The sequence below is a fragment of the Diorhabda carinulata genome, chromosome 2, assembly GCF_026250575.1.
Source record: "Diorhabda carinulata isolate Delta chromosome 2, icDioCari1.1, whole genome shotgun sequence".
Taxonomy (NCBI): Eukaryota; Metazoa; Arthropoda; class Insecta; order Coleoptera; family Chrysomelidae; genus Diorhabda; species Diorhabda carinulata.
In genome coordinates this window covers 9,898,682-9,916,805 of record NC_079461.1, presented here as the reverse complement: position 1 = coordinate 9,916,805, position 18,124 = coordinate 9,898,682, and the positions used below count along the sequence as shown (strand labels likewise).

Below are 18,124 nucleotides of genomic sequence, written 5' to 3'. Positions count from 1 at the left end.
CTTTTCATCCTTATTTTTTAAAAAAGCAGCGTGTAGTCTTTCTCGAAAGAAATTGTACCCTTTGGGCCAATCTTTACCCAAATGAAGAAGCTAAAATATGATTCATATGAAATAAAAATTAAAAAGTATCATTTCTTTACATTTTATTTCTACTTTCAAAAGCTGCTATTCACAATTTTGATAAAATAGTGAAAAAACAAATATGTTCTTTATGTTCAATACTATTCTGCTTACATTTGAACCAATTTATAAGAGCTCTGATTTATAAATAAACTCCTAGATAAAACGCACCATCTAAATATTTACAATATAAACACAAAATAGAACAAGTTACATTGAAATAATAATGAACATCTACAAATAGCGACCTCTATGAGTTGGTTGTGATTAGAAACCAGGGAACTATGATTTCGAATCCTCTTTTTGAGATAGTCCCATAGATGTTCTATAGGATTCATATCCGGACTGATAGGTAGCCACTCTAATAAAGGGATATTGGCATAATGTAAGTAGACAATAAACTGTCTATCCACGTGGGGACGAGCGTTGTCCTGTATGAATAAAAAATTAGACCTAACAAACAAAGCAAAAGGCATTACATGTTCTACAATAATGTTGTATAAGATATATTGGGCATTCATACACCTCGTACGTATAGGTTCCAATTCCGTACAAGCATCGAAGGAAATTTCTACCCCAAAACATTTTACCACCTCCAAAAAGAAAATTTGGGAGAGATATTACAGTCGGCAAACCTTTCTTCTTGCCTTCGCCAGACACGCTCATATCTGGAGCTTAAGGCTAACTCCAGTTATTCTGATTCTGATGTAGTCTTGCAAAATTTGATCTCTGAGCTTTGTGTTCTCTAGTAAGTAAGGGTTTTTAGGCTGGTCTTCTGTTGCTTAACCCTGCTTCATGCTTCTTATAACCGTTCGAGACGATATATCGATATTTCGAAAATCTGATAATCCATTTTTTAACAGATTGCTGGCAACTCTCCTGTTTCTGAGACCACGTTATCTCAAAAAACGATCATCAATTTAATTAGTGCAACGTTTTCGCCCTTGTCCTGGTCTTTAATGGTACGAACCCGTATCATTATGTCACCTAATTATCCTTCTGATGCTGGAATGATGTCTTCTTTACAAACCAGCAACATATCGCATTGAATATCGTTCATTCAGGAGAGTCGATGCTAGCAGTGCCTCATCTATTGACAAATTTCTTTGGCGGTTCATTTTTATTGATATACTCCCAAATGAACTTCTAAACATGCATGTAATAAAAAATTACAGATTGCTTCTAGCAGAAACTTTGCTTTAATCAGCACTTTTCAAGAAAATGTTAACACAGTGTTAGTCTAAAACGGGGTTCGATACGAAAAACAAGATTATGTGATACTATAGTTAAATAACAACTGTCAACCAAGGTCCATGGTCGACTTGTCATACAGAAAGTTATCCATAAGTAAAGGATATCGAGAAAAATATGAGTGGTGCGTTAATTTTGTCCAGGAGTTTATTTAAAGCATGTATTTTCAATAAATTAAGCGATTACTTACAATTAAATAGGTCTAAACGTCTCTATCGAACGTATTCGTTAATGAATTAAAATCAAAGGAATTTATGAAGAAAACTTTTATGGACTAATTAGTAAAAGTTGCCTGATGTATTCTTAAGAATGATTTCACAAGGAGAAATCAGAATCAACTACCATTCAGCGGACGAAACCGTTGTGCAACTGTTGTAAAACCCTAGCGGAGTCATTCGCTGGCACATACTCTACAAACTCAATATGTTCTGGAGAGGATTCCATAATTGAATTCGATCATGAGAATGATGAAAATGAATTGGAGCTCCATGAATTATTCTCCATAATATCAATCTTTATATACATATAAAAGTGTGTGAATGCTGAATAAACATCGTAATTAAAAAAAAAACAAGACAAAGTACCACCACATACTGTAACACTTGTCAAGTTTAATAAAAACAATTTAGTTTGAATAGACTGAACAAAAAGCAAATAATATATCTATGTAAAAATACATTTGTTCAAAACTAAGAATTTACAGAAATCAAAAACGGCTTGCCAACGAACGTTTCAAATGTTTCCGATCACTACCGCTATCGGTAGGTAGCAGTAGCGTTGAATATAGCCAATTACTTCAAAATTCTTTTTTTATTTTGGTGGGTTTTTATGCTTATACTGTGTATAAGCATCGGTAATTATAATATTAAAATGTACGCCAAAATAAGTATTTTTTAAATGTTAGTATCAAAAGAGCAGCGAAAAAATAATGAAGAATACCATTTGCTACTTTGATAATTTGTTCACAACTGTATACTGATCTTTAAGGCACAAACATTTGTTTACATTATGTTCCATGTAGACAAAACAGAGCCAAATTCCAGTAGTTATGCAATACATTATACATCCAGACAGACCTTTCCCTTTATTTATATATGAGATTAAAATAAGTATTAGATTAGAAAATAAACAATACGTTATAATTCGGTTAGTTAAATTTAAGTATTTTAGTATCTACTTACATTTTTATATAAATCTATTACACGACTTCTTTGCGACATAATATCCAAAATTTAACTATTATCAAATCTTACAAAAAAATCTAAGTGCCAGATACATACCAGACAGTTCTAACAAACTTAAAATCTGGTGAATAAAATTGAATGAATAGTTCGCAAAAAGTTCAAAGGTAGGTTAGATAAATAAAAACTCTCTCATAACCAAAATATTATTTACGCACAACTTTGCTCTGAACGGTTACTAGTTTATTAACCAGTACCAGCGCAGTTTATTAAAAATGTAGATTAGATTAGATTAATCAGTGGTTAAAATTCATCTATGTATTTAATTAACATTAGCTTATTAACTGAAATTAAAATTATCAGTTTGTGAAGACAAGAAGAATTAACAAGAACTATAATAAATTACCAATAAATTTGATACAGAAACATAAATATGCCTCACATTTATTTGACAACTGACTGAATTTAAAAAGTAAATCAAGTTGTCTGTCTGGGTGCATTCCACCAAGCACTCATCCACTTAGTCCAAAGCGTTGTAATCGTAAACCCAAGTGAAATGGATTACAAAGCGTTTTTAGCGTTGAGATAAATATTAGGAAATGACAAAACAGAAAAAATAAAGCGAAATCTTTAAGATATTGTTATTATTTGTAAGTTATTGAATTTTTTAGAGGAGTGCTTAACTGATTTACATTAGAGCAATATCAAAATATTCTGCGGCGATAGTAAAATATTTGGTAGTGTGTCACAAGAATGCTTCAAAAGTCTTATAATATCCCATATCAAATAATAACATAGGTTCTCGTGGTTACAATCTGCGTTTCTCAAGTTTCGAAAATTTCGTTAATTCTTTCAAAGCTCACTTGGACCCACCTCTTGACAATGGTCATCGAACGTTAGTCATGACGTCATGCAACCACAGTGATCGTAGTCGATATGTGGAACGCCCAAAAGAGTATTTTAGGCTCCGTGAATGCTTAGTGGAATGCACCCTGTTACGTCAGATTAGAGTGAACAGAGGTTGATTCAACTTTGATCTTAGCCATGCAGCGGTGTTTTCGTTTAAAATATTTGAGTCTACTATAAGATAACATCAATTTTATTTTAGCACCAATTGAGCTTATAATGGTATTAACAAATATTCTTTCGTGTTAATTGAGACTCTTGGTAAAATGGAAATAAAACAACAATCAGATGTACACCTTAAAGCTATGCTCAATAACCCGATCCCTTCAAAGTTTACTCCAGCTGTTCCTGTTCCTGACTGGAACATTGCATCACAAAATCCCTCAACATCTGCTAATGCTGTAAACACTACGCAGGTAAGCATTAATTTATATTTTAATTAAATTTCGTGCTGAATTTCACAATATTCTACCCTTTTACACAATTCAATAAAAGTTACACATTGTATTCAATTTTATGTATAATAATTTCGTGTCTCAACTGCAGTTTCTTATAATAAAATTCATTGTAACTATTGATTTGCGATATTAAATTGTTATTGCAGGTACCTGTGATAAAACCAAATCCTTCTCTAATTAATGTAGCTATTCAAGCCTCTGCTGTTGGCGAGCCCCATACTAATATCACTCTACAGTAAGTACAATTCAGTAGTTTTAAATATTATGTCTATAAAAAGTGCAGAATATAATCAAAATTAAGTTTCTTACATAAATAGTGTAATATATAATGATATTTTATAGACTAAAATTACAAAAATCAATTTATAATCTTTACATTTTTTTACTCTCCACTTTTATAACTTGTTAAATAATGGCATGTCCATAAATTCAGTTGTCAATTTCATTCAATCTATAATTCTATATATTCTAATTTTTATAAAAATAAGTTCAAAACAAGAATCCTCAGTTCATATTTTAAACCTGGCTCGAAACCATTCTTGTATCAATTAATATTCTGAATAGAATAAATTGGACTACTGTACCTGAAAAAAGTCCTATGCGTTGATAAATCAAAATTTGAAATTTTTTAAACTAAATGATGTATAATAAGCAGTTGTGTAAATGCTTCAGGGATTGTAATCTATGTTAACATTGTGGGTGGTCTGATTGCTTGCGGCTACTTTTAGTAGTTTTATCGTTGGGTTTCTTGAGCAAACTTAATAGAGATAACAAAAATACTTTAAGAAATAGTGGAATTATCTCAAATATGCATCATAACTGCAAAAAAGGAAGAGTGTAACTCAAAGATATTGTCAGTAATCATAAGTGGCTGCAGTCTAATCTTGTGCAACAATTCAGGAAAACAGAAAACTGCTTGATAAATATGTTGTCTTTTTACCTCATGACGCATACACCTATGCAAACCAATAGCTTTCAATTTAATTCATATTATGATATAAGAATGAATTTATGAATATATTGAATGAATTTCAATCTAATGAGTTAAAAAATATTTGAGAAGTGTTAAGAGTACAATATCGACACTTTCCATATTTACATCGATTGACAAAGATGAAAATGTCGAAAGTGGTATATCATGTTAAAATACAGAATGTATTCTCAGACTCGAGATTCAACAGTAGGTGTGAGGCAGGGTGACGTGCTGGCCTGTCTTCTGCTCAACATAGCAGTGGAATGAGTAGTTCAAGATACAGAACTTGACATTAGAGGTACTATCTTTAAGAAATCATCACAGGTGCTGGTCTATGCAGACGACATAGACCTGACCTCTAGAACCATAAGAAAAGCAAAAGAAACTTTTGCAAATTTTGAGCATGCTGCAAATAATATGGGACTACAAATCAATCCAAATAAGACAAAGTTCATGACTGTGGCGAAAAAAATGGAGGTCAAAATATTACAATTGTAGTAGTAAAGAGATAAAAAGGCATATAATGCTTGCCAATCTACATTCAAAAAAAAACATACTAAGAAAAATTTATGTGGCTATCCAAGGAAACACCGTTGGGAGATATAACTTTGAGCTCTACAACTTATACAGAGGATCAGGAAACAGAGATACAGTAACAACAATTAAGATGGGCACAACATGTAGCGCACATCGACAACAGCGTGCCCACAAAACAGAATTTTGAGGCCATACTAACGGGCAGTAGAGGCAGAGGAGACCAAGGCTAAGATGGGTAGACAGAATCTCTCAAGATGCTACAAAGACTGGTGCTGCAATCTGGATGGTCCTTACAAGAGATCGGAAAGGGTGGCGTTTGAGGCTATAGCACTTGTAATGATGGATTGAAAATAGTTATCCCCTATGAATCATTTATGGTTACAAGCCTCTAATGTTAAAGTCCACAGAGAAGAGTTTAATATGATTTGAAATTAATTTAAAATATCACTACTTCCAATAATGTTTTCTTTTTAGAAATTGTGTGTCTACAGTTGACTTGAATACAACACTTGATTTAGAAACAATAAATGCTAGAACAAGAAATTCTGAGTACAATCCTGCAAGGTTTCATGGAGTGATTATGAGATTAAGAGAGCCAAGAACTACAGCACTTATTTTTAGATCAGGAAAAATTGTTTGTACAGGTGCTAGGCATGAATATGATGGATTACTTGCTTCAAAAAAATTTGCGAGGATTATACAAAAATTGGGATTTAATGTAAGTAGCTATTATAAGAAAAGAAATTTAAATTATAAATTTCTGCATAATTTATTAATTAGTTAATCTGTATAGCAAATGTTGTAGGTAATAAGTTTAGTATTAAATGGAGTTATGACCTCAGTTGTTGAATAATGAAAAGTTAACCTGTGATTTATACAATGGGTTCAAACCAAAATGGACTGATTTTAAAATGTACAAACATATTAGTCTTTGGAGTTGATAATACTGTCTGCACAGTATTGTGTAAGGGTCACTGGGTATTTAGATTCTGATGGCTTCCCTTTCATTCTTAGGTGGTTTTTTGTTTGTTGACATAAACTTTGGATTTCAAGTAGCTCTAAAGAAGAAATGTTTTTCTCTGGGAAACAGGAAACCTTGCCATTTTTCCTAGCCATGAGCTATAACCACATCCTGTTGAAATTGAAAGTAAAGTTGACCATCAATGACTCTTCTTTCATTTGCTGCATGTCCCATTATCCATTGTAATTAATAACTTCTCAATGTAAACTAATAGCTGAGAGATCCTTCGACCTCGTCTGATCGCACAGCTCCATATAGTACCCATTAAAAAACTATTTTTGTTTTGAACACCATTAGACAAAAATTCTGAATTCTTACTAGTAACAGAAGGTACATTGGGGCGGAAAATTATTTGTTCCTATTATGATTTATCCATATGATTTGATAAAAATTATCCCAATCAGTTAATAATAATAATAAATCATTAATTAATTACCATCAATAATAAAACATTAATATATTACATTAGAAGGTAAAAAAAGGTTTGTGTTAGGTTGATTATCCAATTCTTCCACACTAACCCTTTTAAAACATACAAGTACAAAATGCAGTAAATACATAACGTAAAGTGCAATATTTTCTTATTTTCCCTTCACTATTGCTCAACAGTATTTTATATTTATTTGTAAATGCATTGCAAGATAATTGGGAATATCCAAATACTTACTATAGAGTGACATGTTTATATATTTCTTTATGATGTTTAAATATTTCTTTATGATGTTCTATAAGTAACTTTTGTGTAAAAATATTCTGGTAATTTGTTGTACTTTTGTAGCGAAAATTCAAACTGCAAATTTTTACCTACTAAACTAACCCATATTTTTTAGTTTATATAAGATTGTTTGATTTCGCCTGATTTTGTAAATCAGTCTTAAACAAGAGTTCTGAGTTTTTTAAGTTTATGATTATTACTTTCGTCTAAGCATTGCCTATATCCTACACTGCAGTGATTAAAATGTGAAAACACCAAAAAATCATACAGCATTTTCTTTATGTCAATGCATAGTGAATCATAAGTTTTACTCAGTTTTTCAGTTATATATTTCATAAAACGTAATTTGCTGTATATTATCAAAATGATTCTAATGTGTTTCTTTATAGATAAAATTTTCCAACTTCAAAGTACAAAACTTAGTAGCAACGTGTGATTTACGGTTTCCGATTAAATTAGAAAATTTAAACATGATGCATGGTCAATTCAGTAGGTAAGCTAGATACTTAATTCCATTTTGTAGCTACCAAAAGTTTCATTTTGCTTAAGAATGTTTGTTATTTTGATGTATTTTTAATAGATTCTAGAATACAACAATTTTTATACTAACTCAATAGTAAATTGATTTTGCTGCAAATTGATTGTCAACTTCATCACATCTTGTTTTGACCGAATCAACTTCAAACTTTTGTATGGAATTTTTCATGCTCTGAAGTGTATTGTCCCCAAAAATATTTTTAAAGTTTTTATCTTAGCAGCTTTAAATTATTTTCTTTCATTCGCTTCAGATCTTTACACTGTAATTTAATGAATTTTAGAATTATCAATATCTCCACAGACATTCAAGCATCTTACTATTTTCTTTATTTTATTGTTTTTCACTAAATATCTTCTACATAATAAATATATTTATTTTACTTTTTTATTATTCCACTATTGTCCATACATTGTCCAAGAGAACAGTATACCAGTATATTCATATCATATACAGGATGTTTCTAAATTTACACGACAAAATTGGTGATTGCTGGTATGAAATTAAGATGGGTCTTTCCTATAACAAAATTTTCTCAGCCCACCCCTTTCTGAGATATTACATTTAAAAGGTGGTGACTAAAATTGAGTTTTTTTTTTTCTAAGATTTCAGTAATGCTAGAAACTTGAAATTCTGTAATATCCGTGCACTCGCAAAGGACTAACCATAGATATTTTTTCAATATTCCTGTTATATCCTTGTTTTATTTTTCATTTTTAAATTTTTTTCCCAAAACCAAGAGAAAAAAATAAACATCATAATTTGTACGTTTTTTAATAAATTAAGCGGAAAATGTCATAATAAATGCTGGAAATAACCATCTCTAACCAAAATTCATGAACGTAACCTCGTGCTATTGATTTGAAATTGAGGATTTGTCGCATTTCTCGTGTTAACCATTCACAAATCTAACTCATTGGGAAAAATCTCTAGATAAACATAACTGCTTCTCTTTTAAAACACAGATAAAGGGTTGATATTTAGGTTGTCGGCAATTTTTTTAGTGCTTGTATACATGTGTACATCAATTTCATCTAAAATTGATTATTCTACCATTTGACATACCATACATAAAAAGCATGTCGGCCATTTCAGCGTTTGTATATATGTTACAATAAAAAGATAACACAAAACTAACAACCCAAAAACTTTTAAGTATCAATAACAGTGTTTGAAATCAGCCTCCTGCAATTTGAAGAAACGTTAAGTAAACATGGTAAATGAATAGTCGAAGTGACAACAGCTCTACCATTCTGAAACTTTGTAATTAAAACCTAGGTAGGATGGCTATATCCAGTATTTGTTAAAAGTGGAAATTATAGTATTTTCTCTGGGCAGCTTGGAAAAAAAATTAAGAATAAAAAATATTTTTTAATAAAACAAGGATTTGAAGTTATAATTTTATTCCATAAAACTTCATCTTGATAAAAAGTGTTGATATGAAATAAAGTAATGGTTTCTAATTACACACCCTTATAATGTATCAGAAATATTGAAAACAATACCCATGGTTAGTCCTTAGCGTGTGCACGAAAATTATATAGTTTCAAGTTTCTAGTATTACTGAAATTTTATAAAAAAATAAAAACTCAATTTTAGTCACCACTTTCAAAGTGAGAGGGCTGAAGAAATTTTGATATAGAAAAGATCCATCTTAATTTCATACGAGCAATCAATTCCAGATTTGGTCGCATGAATTTAGAAACACCTTATAAATACTAAAGAATGCGGATTAAAACCATCACATTGATCTAAAAAAACTAACTGATATAGATGGGAAATTGCGTTATTTTATATCACTATTTATTTGAGATCTCAAGCAAAAATAAAAAGCTTAGAAATCTTATGTTCTCCGCATTTGAGTAGACTTTTTTTATTTCTAGTTGGATATTTAGTGTCGTTTTAGAAGTTTTAGAAACTTGAACAACTTAATAATTATATGAAAACGTTCTACAATGAAATACAACTATTTGAATAAAAGTGTAGTGAATTAATTTTTATTTATTATGAGTCATATGATTGATTTATTGCTTGTTAAAAAGTTACAGTTTCTTCATTTAGTGCAACAGTCATTAATAAGGTTACAATTTTATATATGATGTTTTTCACTATTGTTAGATTTCTTCCTCCCTTATCCTTATATCCTTATCCTTTTTCAAGATTCTTTCATATGACATTTTTATATAATATTCCATTTTATGTTACAGTTATGAACCAGAATTATTTCCTGGACTAGTGTACAGAATGGTAAAACCACGATTAGTACTCCTAATTTACGTTAATGGCAAAATTGTTTTTACTGGTGCCAAAAACAGGGAAGATATTAAAGAAGCATTACACAATATTTATCCAATATTAAGAAGTTTCAGAAAAAATTGAATAATGAAATGAGTAGAATGTATTTTTTAAAAGTCTGATTTAACTTTAAGTATCTTTTTTACCATAAAGACGCGCTTTTTTATAAAATGTATTTAATCCATTATTATCGATCATTATTTAACTTTTAAGTGAATATTTATAATGTTAATATACTAAATATTTCACCAAATGTACATATTATTACTTTTTATTAAATTCTGCTCCGTTTTTTTTTTGAATATATTTTGTTGGAAATAATAAAATGAATGTTATTTCTGATCCCAAGTAAAGTGATAACCAAAACTCAAAAATCAAATGTTTTAATTGGCATCCAATCTAACTTCGAATGGTGTTGCATGTTGAGAACTCAAAATAAAACTGTCCAATTTTATTTAACTAAAACTTCTGAAATAAGGGTAATCCTTTAATTTTTTTAATCTAATCATAAATAAATATCTTCCTAATTAAGTAATATTACAAAGTTCACTTTCTTGTTCCAAATCTAATATCAATGGGTGGATATTGAGTCGTTTTTGCTGTAGCCTGACCATTTTCTATAATAATAATATCCGTAACATCATCTTGATTCTTTATATCTGGATCAGTCGCATTATTGGTATCCGGAATAACATCAGTTCTCCGATTTGGTGGTTTACCGCCATTCTCTTTATGTGGATAATGAGGGGGATGATCCCATGGCTGAGGATGACACCAATTGAAGTTAGGATCACCAAATCTACGATGATTTTCTGGAAAGTGTCCAAATAAAGGATCTTCGTGTCCTATAAAAGTCAACAACATATTATTATATAATATATCCACACATCCATATGGTTTAGGCATACTTCAATCAATTTTGTACCATTTATTTGTTTCTCGATATTTCGATTATATTTTATGTACACTAGGAAGAATAAACTATTCGCCAATGCTTTCGTTAAAATTTTTAACAAACATCTGATTATAATAAAAATAATAAATCAAATGTTTCATGAAAAAGTATTTATTTGAGGTGGTACAACATATTAAATGGAGGATTTTGATTTCTACTTAACTGTTAGATATCTTTCCATACTACTTATGTGAATTTACAAATATAAAAGAGGAAAATGAATTATTAAATTTCCAATGTGGCTGAAATTATCATATTGATAATAGTTATAGATGAGTGCAATTATGCTAAAACCATGTACAAGTTAAGTAATTATTATTTTAATTTCATAACATGGTCGACGATGCAATGTTAATGAACAGTGTTGATGATAAAATTGCTTTCTCACAACTAAGAGAAGAGTAATATCGCTTACCATAAACTTCTCCCCTAGGAGGATGGTAGCCGACTGGTACTCCGTGATTATGATTCAAATTTCCCCGATGAAAATCATGTGGATTACCTAGAGGAAAATTAGTATTTGGCCCAAAGTTGTCGCGTGCATGTAACATATCCTTGAATTGCTGTAATGTCCCTAGTAACTTATCGAATTCTATATGCCGCCTTGAACGGACGTAGGCAGGACCACCAAACGAAGATTCTAAATTAGCTTCCTCATTTTTTCTTTTATCTAAAAAAGTATTTAAATATATTCCATCCAATTACATAAATACATTTCTTCAACTTTCTACTTCATAGACCTTTTTATATATTTTTTATAAATCTTTGTTAGCAAATTAGTTCAAAAACGCAGGTAAGAATTGACGTTTCGACCTATGTTTTTGAACTATCAAAAGAGACCCATTAGGAAAAAGATTTATTACGAAAAATTACATGAATATTGAACAATTTGAAAGCATGGCTATTCCAATTAATTTCTTCTAATAGATTTTGATGTCAGTGTGAAATATATTCAACCCATACATATTTTTGTTACTTCATTATAGAAGATCAGGAAATTTGGTTTGAAAATTTCTAATAAAACAATAAATATAACCAGAAAAGAACTACGAATATATTCCCTCCTATTATCCTAAGAATGTTAGGAGCAGCATAGAAGGAATGTGTGTCTTTAGCAACATAGAACAAGGTCTTCGAAAAAATATTCGCATTAAATAATAATTAGAAAATATTCATGCAGTAGGTTGAAAACGGAAGAGAATCCCTCAGCCGACTCCATCCCCAAAGTCACGTTACTGGATTTGTCAGAATATACTTCCTGTAGCAACATATGACCTGGAAACAATGACACAGTCTATTAAGAATCTAGAGGGCAATGGAGAGACCCATGTTAAGAATGTCGCTCAGAGATGGGATCTATGATAAGAAAATCAGAAGATATACAGGAGTTACAGACATTGTAAAGAGCATAGCTAAGTTGAAATGATAATGGGTTAGATAAGTTGGAAGACAAGACAAAGAAAGATGGACCATAAAGATCACGGTATTGCAACCAAAAGAGACCAGAAGAAAAGTAGGAAGATCTCAGAAACGCTGACATTAAGAGGCCACTCGATGCAAAGTACGCGGAACAGAATAATGTGAAATACATTAGGAGATGCCTGTGTCCAGCAGTAGATGCATATCGGCTGATGAAGAAGAAACAAAGACCTGTTTTACAATGAGATACAACTATTCGAGCAATCAAATAAATTTGATTTTTTCGTGCGACATGCGTCTAATTTCAATAGTTTGGACAATTGAATTTTGAGTGATTCGATTGTTTCACTATGAATAAGCATACTTTTATAAGTCGTAACAGAATTCAACACTCGAAGTAAGTACAATTATTTATTTTGTTATGAGATTTACATTATAGAACTAACATTTACATTTTGTATTAATCAACAATATACTTAAAGAACTACAAACTATTACATTAGAATACTCGAAAAGTGTAAACGACTTGTTGTGACGAGGAATTCGGACATACGAGGATGTATTGATATCTAGTTAGCCTAGACCAGTTCCATGCATGAACAAAATATTTCCTTACCATAGCAACGAACAATAATTTATTAGAAATGTCAGTGTAAAGATTGGCGTCAAAAAAGTGAACCAGAGTTACGCAATATATTAAAAGAAAAAAGATGTCCACCGAAATTGTGAAAATCGAAACATTGGAGTATGGAGTCATCATCAAGTACCTGTATTTAAAAGGGTTAAGAGGTAAGCAGATTTACGAAGATATGATTAATACCCTTGGTGATCAATGTCCTTCGTATGAGACCGTGAAAAATTTTCCATTGAAAATGGTGACCGATCGGGAAGGTCAATTTCTGTGTCAGTCCCCGAAAATATCGATGCAGTTCATGACATGATTTTATCATACCGTCGAATTGGGCTAAAACGAATATCTGAAACACTGAATATTTCATACGAACGCGTTCATCATATAGTTCAAGTCAAATTTGGATATGAGAAAAATTGCTGCAAAATAGATCCCCAAATGTTTGAATGCTGACCAAAAGCGTGCAAAAGTAGAAGCATCGCGTCTGATCTGTGCTCGATTTGAAAACGATGTAGACTTTTTAAACCGAATTGTTACTATGGATGAGACTTGGGTACATTTCTACGATCCAGAAGCAAAGCAACAATCGATGAAATGGCGACACTATGGTTCTCCAATACCTAAGAAGTTTTGTTTCTAAAAATCTGCTTGAAAAGTTCTTTGGGACTGCCATAGAGTAATCATGATTGATTTTTTAGATAAGCGTAGAACAATAACTGGAAATTTCCATTCGACATTACTGACCAATCTACGGGAATAAATTAAAGAGAAAAGACGCGGAAAGCTATCCAAAGGTGTTTTGTTTTTCTGCACACAAATCTCATGTTGTCATGCAAAAAATTCGTGATTTAGGGTTAGAATTACTAGAACACTCCCCTTATTCATCAGATTTGGCTGTCATCTCTTTCCTCAACTGAAAAAAAATTTAAAAGGTCGTGAATTCTTTTCCAATGAGGAGGTAATAAAAGCTGTTGTCTGGTTTGCAGAGCAAGAAGAAACATTTGAGACCACAATCAAATGTATATAAGAAGATGGGTTAATAACGGTAAGGGATACTGTTGTTACCCAATCTTGATAAACTTACGTCTTACACTGGGTTCCATGCTGGGAAGCGCATATTTTTCCGAAAACAGCTTCTCTCACATTAAATTTATAAATACAAAATATATGTATATGTTCGCTCTTTGATAAGTCAATTAAGAAATTACTTTCTTGACAACAAATATCAAAGTTGATATTGTATATTAGTTAGTGAAAACCATCTTTCTCAAAGTTAATATTTCTTGAATTAATCCAAATAATTCAACCTGATAAAGTTTACGTGTTTTATAATACAACTCTCCAAATTGCATTTTTCAAAAGCTACCATTGAAGTGGACAGCGCTGTGATCCCCATTTAATGATCATTTCTCGTATACTGAATGTAAAAACGAATATAGTGATTTTAAACTTTTTGGGATACATCAACTTCTAAAAATGAGCGTGCTGCAGCTTTAAATTTTTGCAATTCCTTCTTTTACGAAGTTTATTCCAAAAGTATCGAGCTTACCTTCATATCTCTTTGTTATTCATTATTATGCTGTGAGTGATACCATTCAAAGTATGTAGTTGAATAGCACGTTCCCAGTGGGGCCTGAAGCATTTTTGTTAGAATTGCAAAATCACAGGGAGCCTCGTCAAGACGTTAAGGAGGCTGACAAAGTTACAAAAATCATCGCTTCCATGAGTATTACTGCAAAAGCTTTGATGTAAAGCAGCTTATGCATATCTGTGGACGTTTTCTTCTGACTCCGACTTGGAGCATATTCGTTGTGCATAACACATTGACATTGTTTGCAGGATGGTAACCGAAACAAGTAGGTTTACAGTTAAACTTGCAATTTCATTGATCTAATTTCCCCGTCATTGTTTACAATAATAGAAAGCGACAAAAGAAAAATCGTACCTTCAGTTAGTAACTAATCACATCAACGATTTCGTGTTGACTCAGAAGTTATGACGCGCAGATATTAGAGTATATTCGATACTATTCACGCATACCTCTTATATGGAGTATATGAATATCCTATAATTAAATATTTTGCTGAACTAGGTACTTCACAAGCACACAAAGCTAATAAAATGTCTTTATGTTTGGTGAAAAATTCTATCTCAATGTCTTTCTGTCAACTAAATATGTAATCAAGATCACTAGACAATTTGACTTGTTCTTCAACTTGTAAGTCCCAGATTAGTCACTACCGCTGGAGGCATGTGCAAAGATGATATTGAATATAAATTATTGTTACTACTTTAGTGATTAAATTTTCTACAATGAATAATTCTTTGATTATATTATATTATTGATCTTGATAATACTAAAAAATGTTAGGAATGATGTTTCTACTTCAAGGTCTATAAAAAGTATAAAATGTTAATGGAGAAGTATGGGGCCTAAGAAAGCATTAAGAAATGAATAAATAGCGTACAGTTTCATTTAAAAATTAATTAGTGAATAAATAGATAAATCCCATATTTCCTCTCCTCATGGTTGGTTAAACAAAAACTAGATAATTTGAGTTTAGAACAAACATTATTTACATATGACCATTTATAAATGCATATATCTTGATAAATGATAAAAAATTACACTAAGGGGACCAATTTGAGGGCTCGTTTTGAATTATTTTTTTAATTAAACAAACTAAGAACACACAATAGTTTATCGTGCGTATCCAAGAATAAAGGACGAACAAATTATTTAAAATCTCTCATTAATGACTAACCGTTCGATCGGAACGTTGTGTACTAAAAATACTGTACAAGGAGGTATTATTAATTTTACAATTCATGCGTATGGAACCGAATACTTAAGAATTCACTTACACGCGAACCATCCTTATACAAATAGAAATTCAATAGCAAATTCATCGTCAAAATACTTGCAGTAGTACTGTACTAATAACTTTACAGGCTTACTGTATCAAATCATTGAGATAAGATAATGAAATATGTAATTATAAACGGAGGTATGGAGCTAATGTATTTACAATTAAAATACCATTTACTTATTTGGAATTTGAGAAATTTATTTCATTGTTTCCGTAAATTTCAACTATATAAATTGTACCAATATTGGAATATGAGTAACACCAATTTTCCTTCAAAATGCGTTTTCTTTGTGTACGGCATCAATCTAGATCTGACACACTCTTTTTCATATATTTTGGTGGTTACAGAATTTCCAAAAGGACAAATATATGCTGAAGAAAGACCACGAAAAGATATCTCCAACCATACCAACATTTTCGAATTGAACTTTTTATTGTCATTTGAAATACACTTTTGAATTTACTTTCGCACCTTTCCGACAATAAAAATCTTATTAATCGCGGCTTCACTCCGTCAAAAGTGATTAGCGGGCGAAAACTTGTCACTGAGACTCCTAAGTTTTAATTTTGTCCAGTTGTTGCTTGTCAGAATATTTGGATGCCGATTTTCTTGAGCTTTGAACTACATTCAGTTTTTTAGAATGTTGTTTACATATTTCTTATCGATTTTAAATTTTCTGCTCAATTTTTTCGCTTTTATGCCACTTTTTTGGTTATATGTCCAATGTTTTCGCTTTTCTTTCTGATCCTGACTTTCTTTCTATCGAAATACTTCTTTCAACACGCACCAAGCATTTTTCAAGCAGAAATATATGCAATTGAAAAATATTTTCAGTTCAATCTAAAGAGGAACTATCACCAACAGATGATCATCATCCTGTCCGATAGTCAAGTAGCAATTAGAGCTCAAACTCCAATACAAAAGATCCAAACTTGTTTGGGATTGCTTAAAGAAATTGAATGAGCTAGACAAGAAAAATAAAGTTACATTACTACGGATTCCAGGATACACTGGAGCAAATGTAAATGAAATAGCTGAAAAACTCGCTAAAGAGGAAACAGACAAGCCCTTCATGGGACCCGAACCCTTCTGTGCTATCAGATACAGAACAATGGAAAAGCACTGGAAAAGAAGGTAGATAAGAACAACACCAATTATTGTGTCAACCTACACGGGCTGAGACAGGCAAGAACTCTTCTGGGAAACTATAAACGAAGAAGATCTGCTGAATATATCAACCTATGTAAGAACAATCTACGAATACTAACATGATTTCTATCGGGGTACTATTGTTGCTTCAACAAACACAAAGTGATTAACCGTAAACGATTTCTTTAGATCTTGCTTTGGTTCATAAAACTTGGCAATTATTTTACGTCGTTCGTTTTCTTTTAGATTTTCCATACTTGAAACTGAGCTTCTAAGAGAGTCCCGATGCTTGTACTTGGGATATTTGACAACTGCCAAATTACGAAAAACATTATATTGTTGATATTTTCTATTGTTCTCCAACAAATCAACAACACTCTTTTTCCACTCAACAGAATCGAATATCCAATATTATGTTAAAGAATACAAAATAAATTCATTAAAAACAAATAAACAAGATTTACTAACCTTGATGTCCACCGAACTCATTGTCTGTTTCAGTTGCTGCTTTATTATCGAAAGGTAAACTACTGACAATATTAAACAATACTATTAAAAACAAGATACCTGTTTCCACGGAACTACTCATTTTTTAAATGACAACAGATACGGGATCAAGCATAAACTGAACTAGAATATGCATGAGTCCGCTCTTTTTATGATCCTCCGAATAAAAAACAAAAAGCGTAGGAATTTCTCCGGGGTATCCCTTATTAATTGATACGTATAAATAACGGATGAATCGAGTTTTCTCATGGTAACTGCTTATCGAATGAATCACCGATTTCAAATTATTTTACAGATATGTAAGTAACTATTAATTTCGTAATTAGTGGTCGATTATTGACAAAAAGATTGGTAATTATGATCCGAATTCAGTAGCAATATAGGTATGGAAGGTTATTCTTAACGTACAATTTGCGTAAAAATACTTGGTACAATTGATTTGGTAAAAACATCACAACGCTATATTAACAAATATTTTTGTTAGCTTCGTCATGTCATACGTTTTATCGTAAATATTCGAAGAATGTAGGATTAATAATTTGGAGTTACATTTCAGTAGGAACAAAATTGCGAAAGTGGGAAAAAATCTTCACTCAGGAA

The 18,124-nt window shown here is 31.3% G+C and overlaps 2 protein-coding genes across 2 annotated transcripts; one reads left to right on the top strand and one right to left on the bottom strand.

The window, feature by feature from the left end:
* The first annotated feature begins 3,544 nt into the window (after positions 1-3,544).
* On the top strand, positions 3,545-10,318 carry LOC130903734 (uncharacterized). The gene is made up of 5 exons (XM_057815984.1): positions 3,545-3,874; positions 4,063-4,151; positions 5,901-6,144; positions 7,552-7,655; positions 9,905-10,318. The coding sequence occupies exons 1-5, from the start codon at positions 3,725-3,727 to the stop codon at positions 10,074-10,076; spliced, it is 759 nt and encodes a 252-aa protein (XP_057671967.1). The 5' UTR covers positions 3,545-3,724; the 3' UTR covers positions 10,077-10,318.
* Positions 10,319-10,466: 148 nt separating this feature from the next.
* Positions 10,467-17,643, bottom strand: LOC130903826 (uncharacterized). The gene is made up of 3 exons (XM_057816166.1): positions 17,486-17,643; positions 11,363-11,617; positions 10,467-10,837 (listed from the first exon to the last, which is right to left on the bottom strand). Exons 1-3 carry the CDS (start codon positions 17,604-17,606, stop codon positions 10,539-10,541), a joined length of 675 nt encoding a protein of 224 aa, XP_057672149.1. The 5' UTR covers positions 17,607-17,643; the 3' UTR covers positions 10,467-10,538.
* Positions 17,644-18,124: the final 481 nt, after the last annotated feature.